At 47.1% G+C, this 16,716-nt stretch overlaps 2 protein-coding genes across 8 annotated transcripts in view; one reads left to right on the top strand and one right to left on the bottom strand.

The window, feature by feature from the left end:
* LOC115257403 (uncharacterized) overlaps nucleotides 1-16,716 on the bottom strand; it is a 344,293-nt gene that overhangs the window by 234,458 nt on the left and 93,119 nt on the right. The window lies entirely within an intron of this gene.
* LOC115265221 (uncharacterized) lies at nucleotides 732-8,565 on the top strand. 7 transcript variants are annotated; one of them, XR_009999498.1, is made up of 4 exons: nucleotides 732-8,147; nucleotides 8,200-8,270; nucleotides 8,380-8,445; nucleotides 8,508-8,565. XR_009999498.1 is itself a non-coding variant. In XM_062860966.1 (4 exons), exon 4 carries the CDS (start codon nucleotides 1,657-1,659, stop codon nucleotides 8,017-8,019), a length of 6,363 nt encoding a protein of 2,120 aa, XP_062716950.1. In that variant the 5' UTR covers nucleotides 732-940; nucleotides 993-1,063; nucleotides 1,173-1,238; nucleotides 1,301-1,656; the 3' UTR covers nucleotides 8,020-8,559. The 7 variants fall into 7 exon arrangements, 4 of the variants coding, with proteins under 4 accessions (XP_062716950.1, XP_062716949.1, XP_062716951.1 ...); XM_062860966.1 differs by having other exon boundaries at nucleotides 732-940; nucleotides 993-1,063; nucleotides 1,173-1,238; nucleotides 1,301-8,559; XR_009999496.1 differs by having other exon boundaries at nucleotides 8,380-8,559.

The raw sequence follows: 16,716 nt of genomic DNA, 5'->3' as shown, positions 1-16,716 counted from the left end.
TCTACAAGCGTAATCGATAGATTGTAGTTACATTACTGATATGGTGCAACATTCTACAGGTCCTTAGAGCATAGTTCTGTAGGGACGTACTTTTCAAAGATATTCTAGGACATCCAAGAACTTCCACTAGTACTAGGCCTGAAAATCTACGAGCGTAAACAATTAATTGTTGCTAGGTCATCTAAAAATTTCCGCGAATAAAAAATTTAAGATCTACAAGCGTAATAAACGGGGGAAGCGACGCTAGTTTTGCCAAGCCGAAAAACCACAAAAAAGCCAAAAAAAGTCGAAAAAAAAACCGGTAAAACCCGCAAAACTTTTGCGGGTTTTAGCGATTTACTTTTTTTGGGCTTTTTCAGTTTTTTTTTTAAATTTTTTGTCCTGACAAAACTAGTGTCGCTCCCCCTGATAATAAATGGATTTTTGTTACATTAATGATACGGTGTAAGATCCTACAGGTCCATGAAACATAGCTCTGAAGAAAAGTTATTTTCAAAGATATTCTAGGGCATCCAAGAACTTCCGCGAGTAAAGGCCTTAAGATCTACAAGCGTAATCGATGGATTGTAGTTACATTACTGATATGGTGCAACATTCTACAGGTCCTTAGAGCATAGTTCTGTCGAAACATAGTTTTCAAAGATATTTTAGGACCTCCAAGAACTTCCGCGTGTACAAGCCTGAAAATCTATGAGCGCAATCAATTTCTTGTTGCTATATTATTTGTTACCGGCAACACTGTTGACCGAGAAACGGTGGTGAATCCACCGTCCGTTCCCTCGCAACTGAGCGACTGCAATCGAGTGGGATGACAGTTCACAGCTGACACAGACAGAACGGGGAAAACAGATCTATTCTAGCATACGAGTACCCGACAGTTAGTCAGCAGTTTTGATCCGCAGCAGCAGAAAAATCTAGTGAAAGATTTCGGTTGTGTGAAGTAAGGTTTATTAATCAGTTTTCGATCAGTTAATTGAATTTATATCGTTTAGTTTAGTGCTGTATGGAATTTCTTGTTGGCTACATTGACCATTGCGGTTCGAGAAAGGTTTAGTCAGTCGAGGTAGGTCAAAACTGTTCTGTTCAATTTCTTACCTTTTATTGAAAGCAGTTTGCACTAGATTCCGTTTGTTTATAACCTGAAATATAACTATTGTAATACTTACCTGTAGGCCACACATTCCACGTTTTCCACGGTTGCTGTAATACCCAAAAGGGAACAGTAAAACACTGAAAATGTAAGGAAACATTATACTTACCTGTTAATTATAATACTAAAATGAAATCTAATAAATTGCAGCTTGAAGTTGCTAAGTTGGCTACTATAAGACGGTGTTTTGTTCCGACGATCGGGAACATTTCTTCAAGATTTTCATCCTGAGTCGGATGATTGTCGCCCATTGTAGGACCTTGACGAGCAGTTCCGCAGCCGGGAAGACGTCCGCCCACCTGAACGACCCACAATTGAAGACGACCAACATCGCCGCCGCCGCCGCCGCCGCCGCCGTCGTCGTCGTTTGATTGCAGTTAATCCAAGTCAGTACAGATTTCCTTTTTTGCTCCCATCTCGGATCCCGTCCACAGTAGTGGCCCGTGCAAGTCGACGGTGTATAGTAAGCTTGGTAGACAGTTTAGCTAGGGCAATTAGAGTTAATTATGCCGAAAAAGAGCAATGTTACCAACACGGGGGGAATAGATAATCCGTGCAAGAAATGCAATCGGAAAGAGGGTGATAATAATTGGGTCTGTTGCGATGTCTGTGAATCGTGGGAGCATTTTCGGTGCGCGGGTGTCAGTGAATCGATTGCGGATAAAAGTTGGAAGTGCAGTGATTGTATTGCTGACTGGGACGGTACCGATATTGCTTCCAAATCGGGAGTGTCATTCAACGAGTCATCGGTTAGTAAGAGCAGTAGTCGAGCATCCCAAAGATTACAGCTCAGTCTGCAGCATCTGGAGGAACAACGGAGGCTGAGCAAACTGCGAGCGGCTGAAGAGCTGAAGATGAAGGAAGAAGAAGCAAGGCTGAAGAAGCTGCAAGCGGAAGAAGAACTGAAGCTGAAACAGGTGGAAGAAGCAGCCAAGCTGAAGCAGCTGGACGAAGAAGAAGAGTACCTGAAGCAAAGGTATAATTTGCTGATGCAGATAGAGGACGAAAAGGATCCCTCGAGTCGACGAAGCGGAGTAAGCTTGAAAAGCAAACGGAGTGCAGCGAGGAGTGGTGTGAGCGTGAAGAGCAAGCGTGACCAATTGGAGAAATGGTTGAAGGGAGCTACAGTAGACGAAGCTGGACAGTCGAAGCCATCATCGTCGGGACATCGAGCTGCCCTGCCGGTTCACACAGTCAGTGAATCGAACCAACCGTCCGTAGTGATCACTGAGTTGCCAGCGCCTGCTGCAGCGTTGCAGATGCCGGAGCCGTCGAACGAGAATCAGTTAAATCAACATGCATCAGCAACAATGGGACATGTTACAGCATTGGCAAAATCCTACGAGCAGTTACTTTCTGGCCAAGAAGAAAGTGTAATGAGGAGTCTGCCGATAATCCCATCGGTTTCTGCATCAATTCCTGCTGGGACAACTTTATCTACGGTTCCACAAGTACTTCTTTCCGGTATGCAAAACATCCGAGTAGGGAATCCTGATCCAGTTGCGGTGTGTTTATCCAGTAACACTTTGCCAGCACAGAATACGTTGGTTTCTGCTGCTCCAGGAATTGCATCGCAAGTATCTATCGGTCCGAGTGGTCTATTGTCATCAGTATACGGAAGCCATCCGTACTACACGGCCCCTCAGACGATACATCTAGCACCAACAAATACGACAGGTCAAGGATTACCAAGCAGTTCAGCAGTTTTCCACGGAAATGGACCGTTTGTGAACCCATCGATATCCGTGGGAGGAAATACGCTTGGACCATCTGTTCCTGTAACCGGATCTTTCGGAGCCGGGTCATCTGGCGTCCGAATGGGCTCTATTATGGGGCCAACAAGTGCCCAATTGGCAGCACGACAAGTGATGCCTCGGGAACTGCCAAAGTTCAACGGAGATCCTCAGGAGTGGCCCATCTTCTACAGTTCCTTCAAGAATACGACGGAAGTTTGCGGTTACACTGATGCGGAGAATTTGGCCCGATTACAGCGATGCTTGGGAGGCTCCGCATTGGAGGCGGTCCGCAGTCGCCTACTACTACCGGCGTCAGTTCCATACGTGATGGATACACTGCATAAGCTGTACGGACGGCCAGAAATATTAATCAGTTCGCTCCTGAAGAAGGTGCGAAATGTGCCTCCACCCAAGTCGGAGAACTTGAGCACGATTGTCGCATACGGATTGGCGATTCAGAATTTGGTCGACCATATCGTCTTGGCTGATCAACAAGCTCACTTATCGAATCCAATGTTGCTCCAAGAGTTGGTCGATAAACTGCCCACCTCACTGAAGATGCAGTGGGGAACCTACAAGCAGGCCTTCGGAAACGTCAACTTGGCGACGTTCAATGGTTTCATGGCCGGCCTTGTCAATCTGGCATCTGAGCTGACCATCGATGTAGATTCCGCTCAAAATCATCACAAACAAGTGAGAGCGGAAAAGCCCAAGCAGAGAGAAAAGCTGTTTACACATGCCAACGAGTCACCTGATGCAACGAAGAGAGGGAAAGATACTTCAGTCGAAGAGTCCACGTCGAAAGCCTGCTCATACTGCGGAAACGAAGGGCATCAAATCCTCAGCTGTTCCAGATTCAAATCGTTGGACATCGGAGCAAGATGGAAGGCAATGCGCCAGATGAATTTGTGTCGCTTGTGTCTCGTTCCGCATCGGAAGTGGCCTTGCCGATCCAAGAAAGAATGCGGCGTGGATGGCTGTCGGATCCGGCATCACATGTTGCTACACAGTAATCAGTCTTATCGCAGCGAACCAGTACCACCAACGAAGCCATCTGAAACGGTACATCACAACTACCATCACACGAAGTCCTATTCCCTATTCCGTTATCTGCCAGTTACACTCTATGGAAACGGGAAGGAAGTAGACACCTACGTATTTCTAGACGATGGGTCGTCGTCGACATTGTTGGAAGAAGCGATTGCAGTTCAGTTGGGGATCGATGGAGAGTCAGACAACCTCTGGTTAGGATGGACCGGAAAGATCGGCAGGCATGAGAAGAGTTCCAAAAGAGTCAGCGTAAAAATTTCCGGCAGTGGCAAGAAGGAAACGTTCCACTTGAACAACGTACGGACCGTGCGTGAGTTAGGACTACCAAGCCAAACACTGAACTACCCTGAGTTGTCCAAAGCCTACGCGCACCTACAAGGCCTTCCTGTCAACAGTTACAAGGATGCGAAACCAGGAATGATCATTGGCATCGAGCACGTACACCTTCTTACCAGTCTCAAGATCCGTGAAGGTTGTAAGAGTGATCCGGTCGCAACGAAAACTCGGCTCGGCTGGTGCATATTCGGAAGGAATTCTGGCAGCGTAGGATCAGTAGAGCAACTAAACCTGCATGTCTGTAAGGAAATGAGTAACAGTGATCTGTACGACTCGATGAAACAGTTTTTCGCCGTCGAAGAAGCCGTGGTGACCAAGCCACTTGAGTCCGAAGAAGATCAGCGAGCTAACAATATCTTGGCAGCGACAACAGTACGACGAGGGTGCCGAATCGAGTCTGGATTGCTTTGGCGCAAAGATGACATCTACTTTCCTGAAAGCTACAAGATGGCGATGAGTCGGCTCCGAGGGCTAGAGAAGCGCCTGTCCAGGGATGCAGAGCTGCGCAGAAGAGTGAACGAGCAGATTGCGAGTTATGAAGAAAAGCAGTACATCAGTAAAGGGTCACTAGAAGAGGTTGCCAGTCTGAATCCACACCGTGTCTGGTACTTACCTCTAGGTGTAGTGATCAACCCCAAGAAACCAAATAAAATTCGTATGGTTTGGGACGCGGCTGCAAAAGTTGGTGGAGTTTGCTTCAACGACATGCTCCTTAAAGGCCCGGATCTTCTCGTATCGCTCATGGAAGTTCTGTTGCGGTTCAGGCAAGGAAAAGTTGCAGTGTGCTCCGATATACGGGAAATGTTTCTGCGCATCCTCATTCGAGAAGAAGACAAGTGGTCACAGTGCTTTCTCTGGAGAAGTAGGCCTGAAGAGGACGTGGAAGTGTATGTGATCAACGTGGCAATGTTCGGTGCAACGAGCTCTCCGTGTACAGCACAGTATGTGAAGAACTGGAACGCATCAGAATACAGTGAACAGTATCCCAGAGCAGTAGAAGCGGTAATCAAAAACCACTACGTCGACGACTTCCTCGACAGTGTCGACTCGGTAGAAGAAGCGGTAGAGCTTGTACAGCAAGTGAAAGACATACATGCAGCAGCAGGTTTCCAGTTCGGCAAAATACTGTCCAACGAGCAGGAAGTACTAGACCGACTAGGAGAAACAAGTTCAGCTATCAGTAAGCCACTGCCCGTAGACAAGGATCGAGCATACGAACGCGTTTTGGGCATTACGTGGATTCCTTCAGAGGACATCTTCACTTTCAGCTACGAGGGATTGGAGGAAGTTCTTGGTACCGACTGGACGGTGCCGACGAAGCGTCAGGTTCTGCGTATCGTCATGAAGCTGTACGACCCCCTTGGATTCGTCGCACACTTCGTCGTGCAGGGCAAAATATTAATGCAGGAAATTTGGCGAACGGGCACGAATTGGGACGAGCCGATAGCAGAACAGCTACACGATCTGTGGAGTAGGTGGATCGAACTGTACCGGAAGATCAACGATGTGAGCGTTCCTCGCTGCTTCTTCAAGGAATTATGCCCAAAGCAGGTCAGAGACATCCAAATCCACGTCTTTACGGACGCAAGTGTGTCAGCCTGTGCTTGCGTGGCGTACCTAAGAATGACAGTAGGAGAAGAGAGCCTGTGTTCGCTGATCGCCGCAAAAACCAAAGTGGCACCTCTTCGTACACTCTCAATTCCACGTTTGGAGCTGCAGGCGGCCATGATGGGATCTCGCTTGCTACAGAATATCTGCTCAGCGCTCACAATCAGTATTCAAAGCCGTTTCCTGTGGACAGATTCAGCAACAGTTCTGGCGTGGCTTCGTTCGGACAGTCGTCGCTATCATCAGTTCGTGTCCTTCCGCGTTGGAGAAATTCTTTCGCTGACCAGTGTGAACGAATGGCGCTATGTACCCTCACGAGAAAATGTGGCAGACGATGCCACGAAATGGAATGCCGGACCATCATTCGATCCAGAATGCCGTTGGTATCAAGGACCAGCTTTCCTGCAAGATCCGGAGAGTCAGTGGCCTACGGAGCGTTCCGACGGTACAGTGGAAGCAGAAGCGGCTTGCGAAGAAATCCGCGTCGTTGCTCTTCACCGAACAGTGGAGGAAGTGGTAGATGTGCAGCGCTTTTCCAACTGGAACAGGCTATTACGTGCGATGGCATATGTTCACCGATCTGTTGCAGTATGGAAACATGAAGCAAGTGAGGAGCGGCCGCTCAGAGTACCAAGTCAGACGGAATTCAAGAAAGCAGAAGAAACACTATGGCGGCAGGCTCAATCCCAGGCGTATGCGGATGAAGTCCGTCTGCTGAACGGAGGACATAGTGTTGCGAAAGGGAGTTCGATTCGTGCACTGTGTCCATTCATGGACGAAAGAGGAGTTCTACGAGTTGGGGGCAGAATCGAACATGCTCCGACTCTTTCCTACGAGGCGAAGCACCCTGTCGTGTTGCCAAGGAACCATAGAATCACGTATCTCCTGATGCTTGGCTATCATCAGCGGTTCCTTCACGCGAACAGTGAGACAGTTTGCAACGAGTTGCGTCAGCAATTTTACATTCCGAGAATGCGCAGTGCAGTTAGGAGCGTCTGTCGCAGCTGTCAGTACTGCAAGATCAAAAAGGCCACTCCAGCTCCACCGATGATGGGACCACTCCCAAAGGTCCGATTAACTCCCTTCGTTCGTCCGTTCACATACACGGGAGTAGATTACATGGGACCCTTCGAAGTGAAAGTCGGTCGCAGTCTCGTGAAACGATGGATCTGTCTATTTACCTGCCTTACAGTACGCGCAGTTCACTTGGAGTTGGCACACAGTCTGTCAACAAAGTCATGCGTGATGGCATTCCGACGATTCGTCAACCGACGAGGAGCTCCACTCGAGGTCTTCTCAGACAACGGCACCAACTTTGTAGGAGCCAGTCGTCAGCTGTCGGAGGAGATGCAGAAGATCAACGAAATCAACGAGGACTGTGCTTCAACATTTACCAACGCCCGTACGCAGTGGCACTTCAATGTTCCTGCAGCTCCACACATGGGAGGCCCATGGGAGCGGATGGTGAAATCAGTAAAAGTGGCAATGTCAGCAATATCGAACAGTCCTCATCATCCTAGCGACGAAGTAATGGAAACGGTAATGCTGGAGGCGGAGGGGATTGTTAACAGCCGTCCACTCACCTATGTACCATTGGAAGCCATCGACAGAGAAGCACTAACTCCAAACCACTTCTTGCTGTACAGTTCAAGCGGAAACAAACAGTCAGTAGTCACAGCCGACCAATCAGTTACTCTCCGAGACAGTTGGACCATTGCAAGAAATATCATGGACGAGTTTTGGCGCAGATGGGTGCGGGAGTATTTACCGATGTTAACCAGAAGGACGAAGTGGTTTGACAATGTGAAGCCGTTGGAGCACGGTGATCTAGTTGTGATTATCGACGAGAACGCTCGGAACTGTTGGGAGCGAGGACGGATTCTGGAAGTCTTTCCGGACAAGTCAGGACAAGTGCGACGCGCGACAGTGCAGACGGCCCGAGGTGTGTTCGCTAGACCTGCAGTAAAACTGGCAGTATTAGACGTTGTTGGAAACCATCGGGAGCCGGAAGAAGTCGCCACGGAAACGGAAGTGGTTCACGGGGCGGGGGATGTTACCGGCAACACTGTTGACCGAGAAACGGTGGTGAATCCACCGTCCGTTCCCTCGCAACTGAGCGACTGCAATCGAGTGGGATGACAGTTCACAGCTGACACAGACAGAACGGGGAAAACAGATCTATTCTAGCATACGAGTACCCGACAGTTAGTCAGCAGTTTTGATCCGCAGCAGCAGAAAAATCTAGTGAAAGATTTCGGTTGTGTGAAGTAAGGTTTATTAATCAGTTTTCGATCAGTTAATTGAATTTATATCGTTTAGTTTAGTGCTGTATGGAATTTCTTGTTGGCTACATTGACCATTGCGGTTCGAGAAAGGTTTAGTCAGTCGAGGTAGGTCAAAACTGTTCTGTTCAATTTCTTACCTTTTATTGAAAGCAGTTTGCACTAGATTCCGTTTGTTTATAACCTGAAATATAACTATTGTAATACTTACCTGTAGGCCACACATTCCACGTTTTCCACGGTTGCTGTAATACCCAAAAGGGAACAGTAAAACACTGAAAATGTAAGGAAACATTATACTTACCTGTTAATTATAATACTAAAATGAAATCTAATAAATTGCAGCTTGAAGTTGCTAAGTTGGCTACTATAAGACGGTGTTTTGTTCCGACGATCGGGAACATTATTGATGCGGTGTAACATCCTACAGATCCATGGAACATGGTTCTGTAGAAAACTACTTCCCAAATATGCTAAAGGTCATCCAATAAGAAACATAAGATTCACAAGCGTAATAAATTGATTTTTGTTACATTACTGGTACGGTGTAAGATCCTACAGGTCCATGGAGCATAATTCTGAAGAGAAGTTATTTCAAGGATATTCTAGGGAATCCAAGAACTTCCTCGAGTAAAGACCTTAAGACCTACAAGCGTATTCGATGGATTGTAGTTACATTACTGATATGGCACAACATTCTACAGGTCCTTAGAGCATAGTTCTGTAGAAACGTAGTTTTCAAAGATATTCTAGGACCTCCAAGAACTTCCGTGAGTTAAGGCCTAAAGATCTATAAGCGAAATCAATGGGTTATTGCTACATTACTGATACAGTGTATGATCCTATAGGTCCATGAAGCATGGTTCTGTGAAAAACTAGGCACACGGTTCTGTAAACGTGTTCTAGGTCATCCAAGAACTTCCACATGTATGGGCCTAAACATCTGCTAGCGTATTCAATCAATTGCTGTTACATTACTGATACGGTGTAAAATCATACAGTTTTATGGAACACCGAGGTCTAATTTGCAAAGATGTTCTAGGTCATCCAAGAACTTCCGCAAGTACAGGCCTTGAGATCATAATCAAGCAACATTCTACAAGTCTATGGAGCATGGTTCTGTAGAGAACTACTTTTCAAAGATGTTCTAGGTCATCCAGAATCTCCACGAGTACAGTGTTTAATATCTACAAGCGTAATCGATGGATTTTTTACATTACTAATACGGTGTAACATCCTACAGGTCCATGGAGCATAATTCTGCAGAAAAGTTATATTCAAAGATAATCTAGTGCATCCAACAACTTTCGCGATTAAAGGATGTTGCACAGTATCAGTACATGAACATTGGTGGGACTCATTTCACTACGAAAATTATTGTCAGCTCTTAGTCTTAAGCTTATTGGAATGAAACACAGGTATATTTTCTGCGTGTGTCCTGGAACTCTTTTCATAATCTCTGATTGATAATTTTGATAAAATTGTGAAATTTTCGGAGAAGCTTTGAACGAATTCTTAGTGGATATTTTGACGAAATTTGTAGCTAAAGTTACACATAAAAACGAATCAAAGATTCTTAAAAAATTGGCTTTCTCAGTCTTGGACTATTCAAAACGGTGAGTTTTGCTTTGCCCGACGTTTCGGCTCTTTTATTGGGCCTTTTTCAAGGGGATAGTTGCACTCACCCAGCACATTCTTAAAAATATAACAATTCAACGATTCAAACTGCATTTCACCCTGAGTCCCTCCATCGACATGTCCATACCACCCTGCCAGCGCCAGCATCGAAATGGAAATTAAAATGAAAAGTGGTCATGACGATGACGGTCCTCCATGACAATGATGATGGCGGTTGGCCACAGTTAATCATGCCAAACCAATTTTCCAGCTCGCTAACCTGTGTCTGTGTGCAGGTAGGTATGTATGGATTCGCTTCGCTCGGACTAACCAAGAGGTGATCACCGACAGACGATATGTGCGCAATGAATGTGGATTACCTCTATAGGTACCTACGTTGTTGTTGTTGTTGTTGGTTGACGACGAGGATTATTAGGAAAATTGCGTTCGAATATTGCTCGGATCACCTGTTGGCACTTGGCCATTTGCGAGAAAGCGGCCTACAAAGATAATGTTTCTGGTTCAAGTTGTTCGAGTGAAACTGGATTTAAACGACCATTAGTCCCTGATGGGTCATTGCTAATGGACCACAAAGATAATGAAAGTAAATGCATATGATATTTTGCAGTGCAATTGAGGTGAAAATCACAATCGATGTTTTGATATAGCATTTTCAAAGTTCAGCAGGTTAGAAGAAGGCGTCAAATGCATTTACTACTAAACATGATATAGTTGCATATTGTTAAAATGAAATGCAAAAATGATGGATCGACAATCTGGAAGGAGTGTCAAACTAATCTCTGGCCCTCACAAGTTCATAGCTCATGCATCTTTAGTTCGTCAGATGATAAAAACTCCTAGTTCTAGACCAACATGAGAAAAAATCGGAATAAAAATTACACTCCTCAGCTTCTTGCGTACATCCTAGCTGTATTACAATTTATTTATAAAAACTCATCCCGTTATCAGATAGAGGGGGATCTGCTATACCTGTTACTGATGTAATGAATAATGAGCAACACGTTCGGTAGGAACGGAAGAAGCAGAAATTCGCAATGGTTGTTACGCTCTTTTCAAATGTTAGTCAAGAGTTAAGAGTTATGCGCTTAGCTGGTAGTGCAGACTTGGCACTATTGTTCTTATAATTTTAGCTAGATTGAATAGGTGCCTCCCGAGCTTCTTTTTTAATACAACGAGAAAATCTGATGATCAGGTAATCAAGAGGTGGTTCCTTGGGTTATGTGGGGATCAACCCACTAAAAGCTCATTCTCTTTCTTTCTTACCTTTGTGGTACGCTCGTTAGCCATGACGCGACGTCGAGAAGAGCGACCTTATACATGAGTACTCTCTATTGGTTAGCGTACCACCAGCTACCGCCTAAAGTTGTCCTCTCTTCCTTGGAAACTTGGGTCCTGGTTAGTACTATAGATTACCCTTTAGACTCAAGCACCCGGATGGGGAAGGAAGCCACTTCAACTTGCTGTTGGTCGTCCCGCCATTTTCTCTGCAGTTCAAGTAGGATTCAAAAGACCGTGGAAGTATCGGAATCTAACTTGTCCGCCCCCGTACACATCCTTCCAACAATGTTGTCCGGAGTGATAACTCTACCGCATATCTCCTGCATACTCGACCTCTGCTCCACGAAACGTGGAGGCCTGACATCTGGTAGATTCCTGAATTAAAAAATATGAATAGGAGGAATAGGTACCAGGCTCTAAAAACATTTATAGTTTATGTAAATTTTATTTTAGAAGCCAACGATCAACTAACGACAGCAGCGTTAGATTTTATTTTAAATTGTTCCATGTAATCATTGTATGTAGCTAAGTGTGTGATACCAAATAAACGTGTTTAAAAAAAAGATAGAAATTGTGTCAAGTGTCAAGTCATCTTTACAATTGACCAATTCCGATCGATCACGATCAACGATCAATTCTGATTATACATGTCAATGGTTGCTCCTCCGTGATTGATCTGAACTGGTACCAGTTGCACTGAGATCCAACTGAATAAGGGGCTGGGACATTCCACTTATTCTCAAAGTGCAATTTTAGCGGCTCATGCATATTTGATCAATAACGGCGCCGGCCAAGTCCCTATAGTCAGCTGGGAAGGGAAAGGAATGTTAGAGTGTACTGGTTGTTGCTACTAAAGACCGAGAGCACTCTGCGTCCCCACAACCAGCACGGACTGGGGTATTTGTTAGACGGAAAGGATGGGAGATCTGGGAGTCACCGTTGGGTCAGTGATGCGATCCATGGATGGTCCACTGCACGAATTTATTCTGGCCTGCTTACTCTCACACGAAATTTGACGTTTGAGCGGTGTCGGCACCTCTCAAACGTCAAATTTCGTGTGAGAGGAAGTAGGCCAGAATAAATTCGTGCAGTGGACCATACACGGAGAAACTGAAAAACTCAAAATTAGGTACTTTTAAACTCAATTTTGAGTTCTTTTTCATCTCCCTTTTCATGCGCTCTTTCTATTGTTGTCAGAGAGTGAAGAGAGAAACAACCCAACTTTTGCAGTTCCGTGCGTCAAGCCAACACTGAGTTTCTAGCACAGTACTCAAATTTGAGTGAATACAACCTAGTCAAAATTTCGGTTGGGTGGAAAAAACTTAAAATTAGGTATTTTTTTCACATGGAAGCAAGCGGGAACAACCCAACAAAAACATCGATTCCATCAACTCAAAATTGGCTTGACGCACGCAACCCCGAAGTTGGGTGGAAAGAACTCACTTTTGGGTAGTTTCGTCTCTCCGTGTAGGGTTATTTATAGTGTTCGTGATAGATTGTGTGGTGAATAAGGTGAATAAGGTCAAGCGGCACAGCACGCTTTGGTTGCATAACTTATAGGCGTTATATATACACTGTGCTGTGAGTGGAAGTTGGAAGGGAGGGAAACGACTTTTTTTTCAATTCGTTTCTGGTTCTAGCGATGGCTATGAACATATGAATATACATGAGTTGTATATGTAGAGAAGAGAGAGCGAGAGAAAGTGGATAGAAAGATACAAAGTATGATGAAAAGGACGGGCCAGGGATTGAACCCATGACCTTCTGCATACGAATCAGGAGCGGTAGCCACTAGACCACCAAGCCCGTCATTTTCTTTACAGTTGACCAATTCCGACGGAAAATTCGGAACCGATTCTGGAACACTACCGGTAGTCTTGAATTTGATCTGAGGATATTTCATAGCAAACCATTCATCTGGTCATCGAGAAAGGCGCTGTTTGATATGTCGCATGAATGGGTTTAGTTCTCTTTTATATTTCATCACTTCCGGCGGGAGACCCGGAACCGGTTCCAGAACATCACCGCTCCAGATATGGTCTGAGACTGTTGTGCTGCTTACCGTTCATCAGGTTATAGAAAATGCCACGGTTCAATATGTCGCATGCATGGGTTTGTAGCATTTTCATATTTGGCCCCTTTCGGGGGCACCGGTCCGGAACACCTAAATGGAACGGCTGGAACGATCCAAACCATTTTCAATAGGAAACAATGGGATTAGATTCCCCGTTGAATGAACCGTCGGTCATCAAAATCGGTTGAGGTTTACTGCTGAAAAGTGATGTGAGTTATTTTGTACACACACATTCACACATAGGCAAGGCACACACAGACATCAATTCTCCCTGCAGCGGCGGAGCCCGCAAAGGAGAAAGTGCCGAAGTTTACCCAAACGGAGGCCTTCTCCTTCGCAGGAAGCCCGAAACAGGCGTCAGGCGAGGAGCTGTCTGGCGGTGCCCGCAAGGCCAGGCGAATCATTACCCCGAAAGTCGGTAATAACCCAGTCAACCAGCGATCGTATACGATGTTACATAAGATGTAAAAGTGGAGGCGATATGCGTACTTTTTACATGCGCCTAAATGGAGGCATGCACGCATATGGCCTCCACTATATCATCTTATTCAACATCTTGTACGATTACTGGTTGCCTGGCAATGCCGGAAGGTCGGATCCCAGCCAGGTTTCCCGGAAAGCTGGGGAGGGCGGGCCTGAAAAGGCTGGCCCGTCCCTGAACGATGGGAATAAGGGGTTGCGACCGCTGGTGGGCCCTCAACAGCCACAGAGCAAGGCGATCCAAGGGGAGGACCCCCATGGACGAAGGTAGAGCGGAAAAAAGAAGAAAAGGTGAATCCGGAGGTAGTAGCGCAGGACGCCAAGCCAAGACGTAGGAGGGCAGGTGCCAAGCGCAAGAAAGGTGACGCGATCGTCATCAAGACGGAACAGTCCAAATACTCGGACGTCTTGAAGACGATGTGAAGCGACGCCAAGCTTGAGGGTCTTGGAGCCGACGTACGCAGTATTAGACGTACTCGTACGGGCGAGATAATCCTGGAGCTGAAGCGCCAGAAGGAGCACAAGGGCGCCGCCTATAAGAGGCTGGCAGAAGAGGTCCTTGGAGAGGGTGTGCAGGTGAGGGCTCTGACATATGAGGCGACTCTGAAGGTCAAGGACATTGATGATATCACCGAAGTGGAAGAGCTCGTCACGGCACTGCGGCAACAGTGCGATGTGCAGGTGGCCGCCGCAGCCGTTAAGCTACGGAAAGGGCCAGCAGGGACACAGATAGCTTTGGTTCAGCTACCTGTGGCGAACGTCAAAAAGTCCGTTACAGTAGGGATCATAAAGGTGGGTTAGTGCGTATGTCACCTGACATTACCACGAGCCGCCAGAGGTTTGCTTCAGGTGTCTGGAACCAGGACACAAGTCGTGGGACTGCAAAGGCCCTGACAGGCGCAAACTATGCAGGCGATGCGGCGCTGAAGGTCATAAGGCCCAAAGCTGCACTAGTCCACCCATCTGCATGATCTGTACCGGGAAATCCTCGAACAACAGACATCCGACGGGTGGTCCAAGGTGCCCGGCCTTCAAGATAGCCGCAGTGAACAACAAATCACAGTGCAGGTAACGCAGCTGAACCTGAACCACTGTGACGCGGCTCAGCAACTGCTTTGTCAGGCGGTTTCTGAGTGGGAGACGGATATCGCCATCATAGTGGACCGACGCGATTGCGGACCTCCGCCGCGCCTGCCTACGGGCTTGGCGGCGGTTGCAGCGAGCACGATCAGAGGAAGAGCGAAACGAACGGCGGATGGTGTTCGCCGCTGCAAAAGCCGCGCTCAAGACCGAGATAAGAGCAAGCAAAAAGGCCTACTTTGAGGGTATCTGTCAGAGTGCCAATGCGAACCCGTGAGGTGACGCCTACAGGATCGTTATGGCCAAGACAGAGCAATCTCCAGAGATGTTGGAGGGGATCATCGGAGGGTTTTTTCCGCGTCATGATCCTAGTTCTTGGCTTCCTTTCATAGGACAGTCGAGGACTGGGTCTGGCGATGAGGAGAGGGTCACCGATGTGGAACTTGCGGAGATAACTAAGTCCCTAAGCGTAAGTAAGGCCCCAGGTCCGGACGGAGTTCCGAACCTGGCCTTAAAAGTAGATATTACAGAGGCTCCCAAATGCCTGGACGAGGGAGTTTTCCCAGAAGCTTGGAAGAGGCAGAGCCTGGTACTATTGCCAAAGGCGGGGAAACCACCCGGAGACCCGTCGGCATATAGACCAATATGCTTGATTTACACGGTGGGGAAGGTGCTCGAAAAGATCATCCTCAATAGAATATTGAGGTTCACCGAGGGCGAAAATGGTCTTTCGAGCAAGTACAGCTTCCGGAAGGGGAGGTTCACCGTAGACGCTATCTTGTCGGTTACAAAAACCGCCGAGAAAGCACTCGAGCCTAAGAGGAGAGGAATTTGCTTCTGTGCAGTAGTGACTCTGGATGTAAGGAATGCGTTTAATAGCGCCAGCTGGTCTGCTATACCGGGGTACCTGTACAAGATTCTCGAAAGCTACTTTCAGAATCGTGTACTAGTTTACGACACGGAGGTGGGTCGGAAGTGCTTTCACATAACCTCAGGATTCCCGCAAGGTTCCATCCTGAGTCCGGTGTTATGGAATGTCATGTACGACGAGGTGTTGAGGTTAGAGTACCCAGTGGGAGTGGTGATTGTCGGATTTGCCGACGACATTACGCTCGAAGTCTACGGTGAAACGATCGAGGAGGTGAAGTTGACTACCGACCACTCGATCAAGGTAGTGGAGGCGTGGATGCGGTCCATGAAACTGGAGCTGGCTCATTACAAGACTGAGGTGACGGTTGTTAACAACTGGAAGTCGGAGCAGCAGAAGGAGATCAGTGTAGGCGAGTGCACTATCCTGTCAAAGCGCTCCGTCAAATACTTGGACGTGATGATCGACGATAAGCTTACCTTCGGTAGCCACGTCGATTATGCCTGTAAAAGAGCCTCCACAGCTATTGCTGCACTGTCCCGGATGATAACCAACAGCTCTGCAGTGTACGCCAGTAAGCGCAAGTTTCTGGCTAGTGTTGCTATGTCCATACTTAGGTATGGCGACCCGGCGTGGGGCATCGCGCTAAGTACCAAATGCTACCGACGGAAGCTGGAATGTACTTACAGGCTTATGTACCTGAGGGTTGCGAGAGCGTACCGTACCGTGTCACACGACGCTCTCTGCGTCATTATTGGTATGGTGCCTATCAGCATTCTTATCATTGAGGACATGGAGTGCTTCGAAATGCGCGGCACAAGAGGCATACGCAGGACTGCCAGGATGGCCTCTATGGTCAAATGGCAGCGCGCGTGGGACAGTTCCACCAAAGGAAGGTGGACCCATAGGTTGATACCGAGGGTAGATAGTTGGATTAATAGGCGCCATGGGGAAGTTACATCCCACCTGACACAGGTCCTTACAGGTCATGGTTGCTTCCGACAGTATCTACACCGTTTCGGGCATGCGGATTCTCCCGAATGCCCAGTGTGCAATGGTTTGGAGGAAATGGCGGAACACGTTTTGTTCGTGTGTCCGCGTTTTCGCACAATGCGTGACCGCATGCTTGTCACATG

The sequence above is a fragment of the Aedes albopictus genome, chromosome 3 (assembly GCF_035046485.1).
Source record: "Aedes albopictus strain Foshan chromosome 3, AalbF5, whole genome shotgun sequence".
In the NCBI taxonomy this organism is placed as follows: Eukaryota; Metazoa; Arthropoda; class Insecta; order Diptera; family Culicidae; genus Aedes; species Aedes albopictus.
Note: the sequence above shows the minus strand (reverse complement) of the source record. Positions and strands in the feature narration are given on the sequence as shown.

Bases quoted from the DNA above. Each gene is read 5' to 3' on its own strand.
- LOC115265221 (XM_062860966.1), top strand. From the start codon at position 1,657: ATGCCGAAAAAGAGCAATGTTACCAACACGGGGGGAATAGATAATCCG.